An 11838-nucleotide genomic window follows, 5' to 3' on the forward strand; every position below is an offset into this window, starting at 1 on the left:
TGCCTGGCATGGGCTGGGAGGGCAGAGGGAATGTGGGGAGACACATCCCGAGGCCAGGACGAGGAGACACAGCGAAAGGGCTCGTTTTTGGCAGGGAAAGGCACTAAAATCAATGGTCACCCCCCCGCGCCGCGGCCCCGCCCGACCCCGCCGGGCTCCGGACACGCTCCCGCAGCGCCCCGCCCCCCCGGCTGATCGACAGCCGGCTCGACCAACCGCAGCGCGGGACGCCGCCCGCCCGCCAATCAGCGCGCCCGGGGGGCGGGGCGCCGCTCACTTCCCGGCCGCTGCCCTCCCTTCAAATGTGCCCCGGCGGCCGCCGCGCCGCGCGGCCCCAGCCGCCGCTCACCCGCGGTTGGAGCCGCGCTCCGCCTCGTTCTCGCAGTCGCTGCAGTGCTCGTGGTCGTTCTCCCCCGCCGCCGGTCGCGGGAGCCGCGCCGGCGGCCGCCTCACTGCTGTCTCACTGTCGTCCGCCATCTTGAAACGGGGCCTGGGCGCCGGCCGCGCCCCCGCAACAAGCCGCGCCACGATTGGGCGCCGCGCCGCGGGGCATGCCGGGAGCGGTAGTCTGCGCGGGCATGCGGGCTCCGCGCTGCCCGGCTTCCGGCTCTACAATTCCCTGGAGCCTCTGGGGGCGTCCCGGGGGGGGAGGGCTCCCTCACACCGGGACAGCCCCGCCGCGGCGGAGAACAGCGCCCCGTTCCCTTCGGCCACACGTGCCGCGCCGAGTCCGCGTGTCCACCCGCTCCCGCTGGAGGAGGCGGGCCCAGCCCACTGAGGGCGGTGCCGATTGGCTGGGAGAGGCGCCCCGCCTCCTATCAGCCAATAGGCGCGCGGGACACTGCGGGGCGCGTGAAGCCGGGCAGGGGGTGAGCGGGTGAGGGTCCCAGGGCGCGGGGGGTCAGGGCGGGGGGGGGGGGGGGGGGGGGGGGGGGGGGGGGGGGCGGCTCTTTCCCCCCCCAATTAACCACGCATTTAATGATTTTCCCTTTTAACCTCCTTCTCTTCGAACTAAACATCGGGTCTGTCCGTGTGCCAGCGCAGGGGGAGGGCCCGGTTGTAGGGTGGTGCGGGAGGACACTGCAGCTGCATCCCCAGTCCCTGTGAGGGTGGATTGGGGCTGGCGGCTTGTGCTGCGCTCAGCAACCACAGGGGATGTGACACGGGGGAATTTGGGGCACCTCAGTGTTTAAAAACCCCTCCCCCGGCGCCCTGGGTGCTTCTCCCCGTTCCTCACCGCTGGAGCAGCTCTCCCGGTTTTCCAGCCCTAAGAGCCTCCGTGCCTCCTGCTTTGCCTTTCCCCATCTCTGATTTAGTTGGCACGGGCCAAATATAGCCAAAACCCCGTATTTTTGGAAAAAAAAAACGGTCCTGGCTCCTGCCTGTGGCAGCTGCAGCAGCAGGCCGGCCTCTCTCTCCCCTCGTGGGCACTTCACACCCGGGCTCGTTAAATATTGATGCTCTTTCCCTGTGCTGAGCTCTGTGCAGGCCCATGGACACAGCAACGAGTGTTCCAAGCCCTGGCTGGCCCTGGATTCCAGGACAGCCCTTCCAAGGGCTGCTTCCCCCTGCAGTGATTCCTGCACCAGAAATAGAATAGTTTTTTGGGAGCAAGTCCCAGCTGAGGCTGGAGGCCAGAACGCTGAGGTTGCTGCAGTTAAAGCCCTGTGTTTACTCTGCATGGGCAGCAGAGTTTTGAGTGTATTTTTCAAAAAGAAAAGGGCATGTGGAGCCTCCCTGTGCAGATGCCTTGAGGCTCCTCCTGCAGCAGGTGGATGAAATCCTGGTGGGAGAGCAGGATTTTAACCTGCTGGGGTAAACAAACAGCCCCTCTGTCACACTGAGCCCACAAAGGCTCCCTGAAGGGGTCCAGGTGCTGCCAGGGGTGTTTGTCAGCCACCCCAAAGCGCTGCTGTTTATCAGGAGCGCCCTTTCTGATTCCCTTTGGATTATTCCCCCTTGTTGGTGCCGGAGTTCTCCCCATCTGTTGGTCTGGGAAGGGGAAGCAGCACGTGGTGCTGCTGTGGGCTGGCATCAGCTGCTGGCTTTTGCTCCAGCTCTGCCTCTTCCCTCTGCTGAGCTGCCTTCAGCTGCCACAGGGCTCACCCACCCCTGTCTGCCCCTTAAACTCTGGCTCTGAGTCCTGTTTGTGGGAGCAAATTACGACTAAAATGTCTCCTTTGTGTGTGTGTTTTCCAGCCCAGAGGACACAGTGCTGTGTTTTGACCCATCCCAGCCCTCCTGCAGCCCCCTGTTCGTGGGGCACAGTGCAGGCAGAAGGTACCTGGCTCCTGTGTGTGATGAGTTTTTTGGGGGGCTGGGGGTGTCTGGAAGGAGGGGAGAGGCCAGAACCTGGTTGGGCAGAGATTGTTGAGTTTGGGGTACAGGGCTCTGTGGGAGTTCGGGATGAGGGGTGAGCACCAGCAGCCTGTGGCTCCTGGCCAAAGATCACGGGGCCAGTTTCTCCTCAAAAACAACAGGCAGAGGATGGGGGGTTTGGGAGGTTCAGCCCCTTGCCTGTGAGGGTGGTGTCACCTTGGACAAGGGTGACCCCCTGGGCTGGGGCTGGAGGGGGAGACACGGGATCCATTCCCAGCCTCCCGTGGCTCTTGCCTTTTTGGGATGCAGATACTCCCAGGAGTCCCCTCAGCCCTCCAGAGCTCCCTCAGCATTACAGAGGCCTTTGGATTTAGAGGATTGCAGGGTGTGGGTTGAGCAGGGATCTCTGGGAGAGGAGCTGAGGGGTCACAGGTCCCCTCAGGGCCGTGGGCAGGCACAGGATCCGTGTCCAGGGCTGTGTTTACCAGCTCACAAACACCACTTTGCTGCTCAGAGCCGTGGTTTCCGTGCCCCTTGGGCTGCCAGGCAGTGTGGGAATGGGATGCACTGTGTGCCTTGTGGGCTCCGTGTCCCCATTATGTCAGAGGTGGCTGATCTGCCATCCCCGGCTGCAGGATCGAGCAGGGCTTGTTCCTCCATGTTCAGATATTGTCTGAATTATTCCTCTTTGTCACTGTCACCCTCACCAACCCTACCAGAAATTTAATCTGATTCCTCTGAGCAAGTCCAGAGGAGGCCCCAGAGCTGCTCCCAGGGCTGGAGGTCTGTAGCCAGGCTGGGAGAGCTGGGGGGTTTCACCTGGAGAAGAGAAGGATCCAGGAAGACCTGAGAGCCCCTTGCAGGGCCTAAAGGGGCTCCAGAAGAGCTGGAGAGGGACTGGGGACAAGGGATGGAGGGACAGGACATGGGGAATGGCTTCCCACTGCCAGTGGGCAGGGTTAGGTGGGATAGTGGGAAGGAATTATCCCTGTGAGGGTGGGGAGGGGCTGGAATGGATTTCCCAGAGAAGCTGTGGCTGCCCCTGGATCCCTGGAAGTGTCCAAGGCCAGGCTGGACGGGGCTTGGAGCAACCTGGGCTGGTGGAAGGTGTCCCTGTCCATGGCAGGGGGTGGGACTGGATGGACTTTAGGATCCCTTCCAATCCAAACCATTCCATGATTCCATGGTTCATGGTGCTGTAGGTGAGACTGGTTTGGTGGGTGCAGATGCTAAAGGGGAACGAGTTGCTGCAGATAAATAAACCAGCTGGAGAAACCGAGGGTTGGCTCAAGTGGCACATCCAGGGTTAGGGGATTCCAGGGAAGCCTCATTCAACCCTGCACTATCCTGTGAAACAGGGATTCCCAGCCCAGAGGGTGCCAAAATCCTGCCCGTGTCTCAGTAACCCCCAGAGAAAACGAGCTCCCAACGAAGTCACCCCTTTTTGGGGGCTAAACGTTTGCTGTGCCCAGCACAAACCAAACAGCCCCGTCCTGGCGCGTTTTGCAGCTCCTTTCTTTCCCCTTTCAGAGCACCATGTTCCTGGTGGGACTCTCGGGGGGAATCGCGTCGGGGAAGAGCACGGTGGTGGCCGTGCTGCGGGAGCTGGGCTGCGCCGTCATCGACGCCGACCTCATTGCCAGGCAGGGTGAGTCTCTGCCGCGGCCGATCCCGCTCCCTGAGGTTCCCCTGACAACTGGGATGGTTGCCGGGTAGGGCTGACGGCAGAGGGTGCTCTGGGTACGTCCAAGTGTTTCCTTCCCGCTCCGCGAGGCTGCGGAGCTGCCTCCGGGGGAGGGGGATTGGAGCTGGGATGTATTTTTAATAAAGAAAAAAAAAAAAATAAGATCGTGTCTTAAGAAACACCGTGGGGAGATCGTGGCCTGAGTTTTTCTCTCCTGGAGTGTGGTGTTTCCCAGCTTTGAAAGCCAGCTCTGGGCAGAATTAACGTGGTTCCCTGGGCTAATCCAGTGTGTGTGTCCCCCCTGACATCCAGGACACCCATCCTGCCACCCACATGTAGGGTGGGATCGCTGGAGGCTTGAAAGAGAATTTCCCTCTCTGCTGGATGTTGTTTTCTTGGTGACACTGAGAGATCAGACCTTAAAATTAATGTGCTCCAAAAAAAAAAAAAAAAAAAAATTAAAAACAAACAAACAAACAAAAAACCCACAACAAACAAAAGAGGCTCAGGAGATTGCAGGTTGGAGGGAATTCGGTCCGTGCTCCTGCACTGCACACCTGCCTCTTGCTGCTCTCAGATGTGCTGCCTGGCCTAGAGGGAAGAGCCACAATTCCAGGACTGGAACAGATGCTGCTCTCCCTGATTAGCTGTGAGATGTTAATCCCTCCATCCCACAAGGGGAACAGAGAGGTTGCCCAGAGGAGCTGTGGCTGCTCCATCCCTGGAAGTGTCCTGGGCCAGGTTGGACAGGGCTTGGAGCAACCTGGGCTAGTGGAAGGTGTCCCTGTCCACAGAGGAGTCTTCAAAGTCCCTTCCCACCCAAACCAGCCTGGGATTCTGGGATTCTGAGGGCTGTGGATCCTGCATGTGGCCAGTCCAGGGGCTGCAGCTGAGCTGTGGTGCAGTGGTGCACATTTGGAAGTGCCTGAACTTTTTCTGTTTGGTGAAGAACTTACTGTGTAGCCACTCAAAGCTGTGATGCTTTAACATTTTATTGCACTGTAATTCCCCTCGAGGTACAGGAAATTTGCTGGAGGTGCTAAAAGCCCTCGGAGATGGTAGGAAAACACTACAGATACCCTGTGTCGGGTCTCTACCAATCACTTTATTTTCCTCCAATTCCTTTTTTATACGTGTTTGTTTACTATATGGATTTAACCCATCCCAAAACTGCCTCCATGTGATATTCCACGGGAGGAAGAAATTGGTCTTAAAGACTTTTATGAGGTTGGCCTGAGGTTACAACCTGTGGCAATGTTCCTGGATTTGGGAGAGATGATTATCTGCTCTCTCCTTCGCTGTGGTTACCCTCAGCTGGAGCTTAATTATGATTTTATTGCTGCATCCCTTTTGTTGGTGATTTTTTTTTTTTTTGGTGGCTTTAAAGTTATACACTCCTGTAACGTCAGAGTCCCTGCCAGGGCCGATTGGGGATCGAGCTTTTAGAAGGTTTTTTTGTGTTCATTTTCCTGAAGAGTTTAGTGACTGAGGTCAAAGACAGTAAAAAAAAAAAACCCGCCTCAGTAGCAGCCAGGTTGTAGGAGTGTGTGTTCACGTAATGCTGAGGTTTTCAGCTGCTCCTGGTCCCTTTGGATTGATTCCTCACTGGTGGGAGGCAGCTCAGCCCAGCTCCTGCCCCTGCCCTGGCGTGTGGCCATCGCCGTGTCCTCCTGCCTGCCCTGCTGACTTGTCACCCCGAGCAGCAGCAGGGGCTGGGAGGGTTGTGGCGCTGAATTAATGTCTGCAGGACGCTTTGATCTCCCGGGAGGTGTCAGCCCTCCAAGGGACCTTGGGCTGGGAGGGCTGTTGGCAGGAGCTGGTGCCGAGGCAGGTGTGCTGGAGGCAGATGTGGTGCCTCGGGGAGGATCAGCTCCATCAGTTAATGACCAGACCCCGCCTGGGGGCAGCTGCTGATGCAAACACTGTTGTAAAACCAGCCCTGTTTGATGCTCTCAGTGGTGCAGCCCCACTCCAAGGCCTACCAGCAGATCCTGAGGTACTTTGGCACCGAGATCCTCCTGGAGAATGGCGAGATAAACCGCGAGGCCCTCGGAGACATCATCTTCTCCCAGCCGGAGAAACGGCGGCTGCTGAACTCCATCACCCACCCCGAGATCCTGAAGGAGATGCTGAAGCAGATCCTGAAGTACTTTGTGCTCGGTAAGAGGCCAAGTCCCAGCCCTCGGGGACTCCTCTGGGGCAGGAGCTGTCCCTGAGTGTGAGGAGAGGGACAGGGACGGGGAAAGGGAAGGGACGTTGAGTGACAGCCTTTGTGCTCTGCCTGCGGTGGCCTTTGGAGGATTCATTCCTGATTCACTCCTGCCTTTCACTGCTGCCCTTCACCGCCTTCCCCTGTGCTTTAAAGTGTATCTGTGGGGCCTGTGCTGAGATTACCCACCGGATAATGTCACACTCCCCAAATGGCCGAGTATCCTTCGCTGCCCCCCGCCCGCCCCGGCCTCGGCCAGAGCTGCGCAGCCCTCTGAGCCCTGATAAGGTGAGGAACGGGCTGACAGCTGTGGGTTCCACAGTCCTGCCTTCCCCCTGATACGTGGAACAAATGCAGCTGTCAGGCAGGGCTGGAGAAATGCCAGATAAGATCAGCAGCTGTTCCGGAGGTCTCCGTGTAGACAGGCTTCACAGAGCCAGGCTGGATCCGCCGTGCTTATCGGAGCTGAGCCCTGCGAGAGCTGAACAGGCCTGTGCCGGGGCTCCACGGGGCCAAGCTCTGCTGCAGGCTGAGGAGGAGGAGGAGGGACACAAAGGAAGCAACAGGCAGGAAAGCCGGGAGGCAGAGATGGAGCCTTGAACCCGGGGCTGCGGGGCTCAGGAGGCGGATGCTGCGCTGGCCCTCGGCGAGAGCGCCGTGTGGCTTCAGCAGGCAGCTTTGTCCTCATTAGTCAGGATTTAATGATTTGGGATAGCTGGATGTTGTCTCTGAGGATCGCTGTGTAAGGAAAGCTCTGATCGATCAAACTGGAGGGCAGCAAGCAGCCTCTGGGGGTGGAGATGCGGTGGAACGGGGCTCCTTGGGTGGTGTCTCTGTCGAGGCTCTGCCTGCCGTGGGTTTTAGGGGGGCAGGGTTGTAAAAAGGGGGACAGCAGCAAAACCTGAGGTGTCCCTGTGGCTGGAGCACACACAGGGAGTGAAATCCTGGCTTCCCTCTCCTGCTCCCCCAGGCTCAGCAGGGCATCTCCCACCCCCCCAAATCCACAGAGCTGGTGCTGGCCAAGGGCAGAGGCAGAGGGAAAACTGGGGGGGCCACAGGGCCTGGGGGGATGGTGACTGGTTGTGGCAAGCTCTGCTCCTCGTGGTGACAGTGCTTTTAATCCAAACTTGGCCGGTTTTGGTGAGGGTTCAGCCCCAGGGCCATGGCCAGAGGCTCCCCCATGTTTCAGCGTCACAGCTGCGGGAGGTCTGCAAGGATTTCCTCGCTCCCCTTGGGAAAACAGAGCTTTATAGCCAAAGCTTTGCACAAAGGCAGGAAAACTGAGCTGGGGAAGGCTGGCTCAGATGACTGCAGCCTGGCAAAGTCTTGGACAAGGGAAGGAGTGGAGAGCAGATCCTGCTGTGGACACTGCTTCCCGGGAGAGCCCGGCACGGCTACTGCTCTTGCCAGCCAGGCGCTGCTGCTCTCATTTCAGCTCCTCGTTTCAGCTCCTCATTATATTTCTGCAGCTTCACCTTTGGTCTGAGAGCAGGCAGGTTAGGGTTGTTGTTTTTTGTGGGTTTTTTTTTTTCCTCTGGAAACTTGGAATGAAACCATTTCTTCCCTGTGAGAGAGAGGAGAGCGAACGGGCTCTGCTGGAGCTCCTGCTTCCTTTGCTTTTCGTGGCCATGGGGTGTGTGTAGCAGGAGGGATTTGGGAATGGGGGTTAACGCTGTTCCCTTTCCTGGGGGGTGTTGCCATTTCCACAGGGTACCGCTACGTGATCCTGGACATCCCTCTGCTCTTCGAGACCCGCGGGTTGACCAAGTTTATGAGATACACGGTCTTGGTTTATTGGTAAGTGCCCCAGCAACCATGAGGACAGGGACGCTGCCACCTCTCTTAGAGGTGGCTGTCACATCTCTCTGCTCTGCTGAGGGCTCAGCCACTGTCCTGGTGCGAAGCTTGTTGAGAGAAGTGACATCTCCCTTTATCCTGTGGCACCTCCCCTTATCCTAGTGCACTTGAGGGGGCTACTTGAGCTTTCCCTGGAAGCTAGCACCATCATACAGGGAATGTCGATCCTCTGGGCCTTCTGCAGCCTGTGCACCATCAGCTGGGGCAGGATTTGGGGCACTACCTGATGCTGTGGGAGTGCCAAAAACACGCAGTGGGGTCATCCCAGGCAGTGCCAGTATAATGGCTGGGGCAGAAATGACACAGGGGAGTGTTTCCCATTCCCCCTTTATTATCCCCCCTCATGGCCGAGGAAGGCAGACCCCCTTTCCCTCCCAACCCCCCCTGAGCTCCATCCCCGCTCCCCGGCAGTGACCCCCCGGCGCAGCGCGCGCGGCTGATGAGGCGCAACGGGCTGGACGCGGCCGCGGCCGACGCCCGGATCGGCTCCCAGATCCCGCTGGAGGAGAAGCTCCAGTGGGCAACTCACGTCATCGACAACTCCGGGGACCGGGAGAGCACCCGCCGGCAGGTGCTGCGGCTCCACGCCCGCCTCGAGGATTCCCTGGATTTCCTCTGGGCCCGGCTGGCGGCGGGCGTGGCCGTCGCCGGGCTGGGGGGGCTGGTGTTCCTCCTCCTCCGGCATCTCATCTCCTAACTCACCTTTTCTCTTAGGCAGGGAAAGGGGCCTGAATTCCCTGGTTTGAAAAGGGCACTGAAAGGCCACCTCTGTTAATGAGCTTTGCCGGCTGAATGCAGACAGCGGCAAGAGGTGTCTCCTTGTGCGCTTCCCAAGGTGAACGTAGCCAGGGGGGATTTTTTTCTGGCACCTTCTCCCTGCTCAGGTGCTCGCCCACCAGCTGTGCCTGTGGGGTGAGGCTCTTGTTGTCCCCCCTGTGGGCCACTGTGGTGGGACTTTGGTGAGTTGAGGCACTTTAATCTAGGACGATCTCATTCTAATCCGGGGCAATCTCACTTTAATCCAGGGCAATCTCACTTTAATCCAGGGCAATCTCACTTTAATCCAGGACAATCTCACTTTAATGTCTTCCAGGACAATCTCTTCCCTGCGAAGAGGTGGCCTCTTGGGCCCTGTCCCTGCCAGCAGTGTCCCTGGGGTGATCCCCTGTAGCTCAGCCCTCCTAATCCGAGTTTAGACCTGGGATTTCCCCTCTTTCCCGTCGATTTAATGGAAACGTGTTAAATCTGCCCGGGGGGACGGGCAGCACCTCGTTCACGTGGGTCAGGTGTTCAGGTGGCCGCTGCTCTCCCTCCCGCCCTCTGATTCTGTGGCCATCGCCCGTGGGTCGCCCTTGGCCGTGGATCCGAGGGTCTGATACACCCTGGAGCGGGCAGAGCCCCGGGCTCTGCCTCCTTCATACTCATTTCGTGCTGTTTGAGCTTCCTTCGGCGGCTTTCCCGGCGGGAGAGCCGAGCCTGGGCGAGGCGGGTGCTGGCTCTTCACTTTTGTTTTAATAAAACACTGAACAGCAGCTGCTCCCGCGGCTGCTCCCGCAGCTCTTCCCGGCCCATTCCCAGGTCGTTCCTATGCCGGGGCACGGCTGCGCTCTGTAAAGTTCAGCACACGCAGGCGGAGCTGGCGGGCGCTCGTTCTCTTCCCGGTAAACATCCCTGAGCTGCTCCAGGAGCTGCTCGGAGCGTCAGCCCTGCCCTGAGCTTCCTTGGTGGTGGGGGGGCTGTTGGATCCGTGTCGGCTCCGGGCAGTTCCGCCTTCCTGGGATGTGATCCTGGGCCCCCTGTGGCTCTCCGTGCCAGTGCTTTCCCCCTGAGGTTGTCCCTGTGTCCACTGCCACCTCTCGTCCCCGCACTTTGAGCAGGGTGGGTGCTGCCAGCCCTTGCCCACCCCTCCTCCCTGCACGCAGGGGTCTCCAGGATGCTCCCACCCTCCTTCCCGGGCTCGGCCCAGCGAGGCAGCGTCCTGGCTGTCCCCAGTGCCAGCCTTTAGGCACAGGGACCGTCTCAAGAGTGTCCCCAGCCAGCACGTGCCCCTTTTTAGGGGCCAGACACCCTTCCCGCTCCTCTGCCCTCCCCTGAGCCCCACAGTGCACCCACAGCTCCTGCGTCACACCCATCTGGGGAGACCCGGCGGTCGCTGTGCAGCCCCAGAGAGCATCCCCCAAATGGGGGGAGCCCCTCAAACAACCCCTCCCTGCTCTCAATGCTGCTTAAACTGCTCGGCGCTGCCGGAGTCCCTCCCAGCCAGCCATAAATCAGGGCCCGAGCGCGATTTCTCGGCCGAGAAAAGCGCTGATTCCGCCTCCCTCCCGCTCGCCCCCGCGATAAATGGGGCCGGGGGTGGAAGGAGGGAGCGAGCCGGGGCCGTAATCGCATTTGGCGCTTCGCTCCCGCCCGGCTGACGTTCGCTAACGAGTTTAGCGGGGCCGAGGGAGCGGCTGGTTTCAGGGGATGCTGAAGCACCGGGCTGTCCATGAGGCTGCTGGGGGCCTATTTTGGGGGGCTCTGGCCGGAGCTGCGAGTTGAGCCCCCCCTGTGTGGGCTGCGTGCCCGGGTGTTGGCACCCACCGGGGAAGGTCTTTGGGGCTGTTGGTGTGTGGTGCCCAGCTGTGGGTGCTGCCCCAGGATTGCCCCAGCATCCCCAGGCCCCCTCCCAGCCAAACCCCCTCGGGGACAAGCCCGTGTCCCCCGCCGGTGACAGACGCCTCAGCTCCCGTGGGCTGGGTGGCATCGGCAGCGCGATCGATGACCGTGGAGGGGACACCCTGAAGGACACCCTGGCTGAGACCCCGCGCTCGTGACACGGGTGCTGCCCCCCGAGTGGGCTCCACGTGGGCTCCGAGGGCCGGGGGGTGCTGCGCCACGGCCCACAGCCCCGCCACAGCCCCGGCTCTGCTCGCCCCACGTCCCGCCATCGATCGCGGAGCAGCGTCACCCCCGCGCCCACCGGGGCGGCTCGAGCAGAGCCGGCCCCGCGCCGCGAAGCCAAATATTTGACTGTGCAAATTGGCGGCCGGATCGATTCCGCTGCGGCTGCCGGGGGCTCGTGACAGACGGACACTCCTCCTACCGCGCCCCCTCCCTCTGCACCCCTACCTGGAGCACCTCCGTCCCCAGCGCACCCCCCCCCCCCCCCCCCCCCCCCCCCCCCCCCCCCCCCCCCCCCCCCCCCCCCCCCCCCCCCCGCTGCTCCCTCTCCCCAGTGCGTCCCTTCCTCAGAGCACCCCTTTACCCACTGCACCCCCTTTCCCGGAGCTCCCCCCCTGCTCAGTGTAACCCTTCCCCCCGTGCATCCCGTTCCTGACACCCCCCCTTATCCCTGGAGCACCCCCTCCACAGCCCCATCCATGGGACACCCGTAGGGTGCAGATGTTCCCCCACGGGCTGTGGGGACAGGGTGACAGCCCCCAGTGGGACTGCCCCAGGTGTGAGCTCGTTGTGGGGCTCAGCACCCACGAGGAGGGACAGCCCGGGGGGGGTCTGAGTGTGGTGTCACTGCCTGGCACTGGTGTCACCAGTGTCACTGCACGGCGCCTGTTGTCACGGGTGTCACTGTCACTGCATGGTGTTAGCGCAATGTCACCGTCCCTGCACGGTCCCCGGGGTGTGGCACAGTGTCGCTGTCACTGCACACCTCCCCGGGGTGTCACACAGTGTCACCGTGGCTGCACAGCCCCACTCGTGCCACGCCACACAGCCCCGCGGTGCTGCACAGCTTCGCTGTTGCTCCCCGGGGTGTCACATGGTGTCACTG

General features: G+C 60.7%; 2 protein-coding genes across 3 annotated transcripts in view; one reads left to right on the top strand and one right to left on the bottom strand.

The window, feature by feature from the left end:
* NMT1 (N-myristoyltransferase 1) overlaps positions 1-506 on the bottom strand; it is a 16080-nt gene extending 15574 nt beyond the window's left edge. The window contains exon 1 of the mRNA XM_027909353.1: positions 350-506. Coding sequence (XP_027765154.1) covers positions 350-477 — 128 coding nt within the window. The 5' untranslated portion in view covers positions 478-506. The remainder of the gene's footprint in view (positions 1-349) is intronic.
* Positions 507-2239: 1733 nt separating this feature from the next.
* Positions 2240-9625, top strand: DCAKD (dephospho-CoA kinase domain containing). Of its 2 annotated transcripts, none has more exons than XM_027909354.1 (5): positions 2240-2276; positions 3850-3967; positions 5960-6163; positions 7922-8009; positions 8481-9625. In XM_027909354.1, exons 2-5 carry the CDS (start codon positions 3856-3858, stop codon positions 8764-8766), a joined length of 690 nt encoding a protein of 229 aa, XP_027765155.1. In that variant the 5' UTR covers positions 2240-2276; positions 3850-3855; the 3' UTR covers positions 8767-9625. The 2 variants fall into 2 exon arrangements, with proteins under 2 accessions (XP_027765155.1, XP_027765156.1); XM_027909355.1 differs by having other exon boundaries at positions 2257-2280.
* Positions 9626-11838: the final 2213 nt, after the last annotated feature.

This window comes from Empidonax traillii, unplaced genomic scaffold (genome assembly GCF_003031625.1).
Source record: "Empidonax traillii isolate 1590-97213 ecotype Southwest subspecies unplaced genomic scaffold, ASM303162v1 scaffold2076:size39705, whole genome shotgun sequence".
NCBI classification, from domain to species: domain Eukaryota; kingdom Metazoa; phylum Chordata; class Aves; order Passeriformes; family Tyrannidae; genus Empidonax; species Empidonax traillii.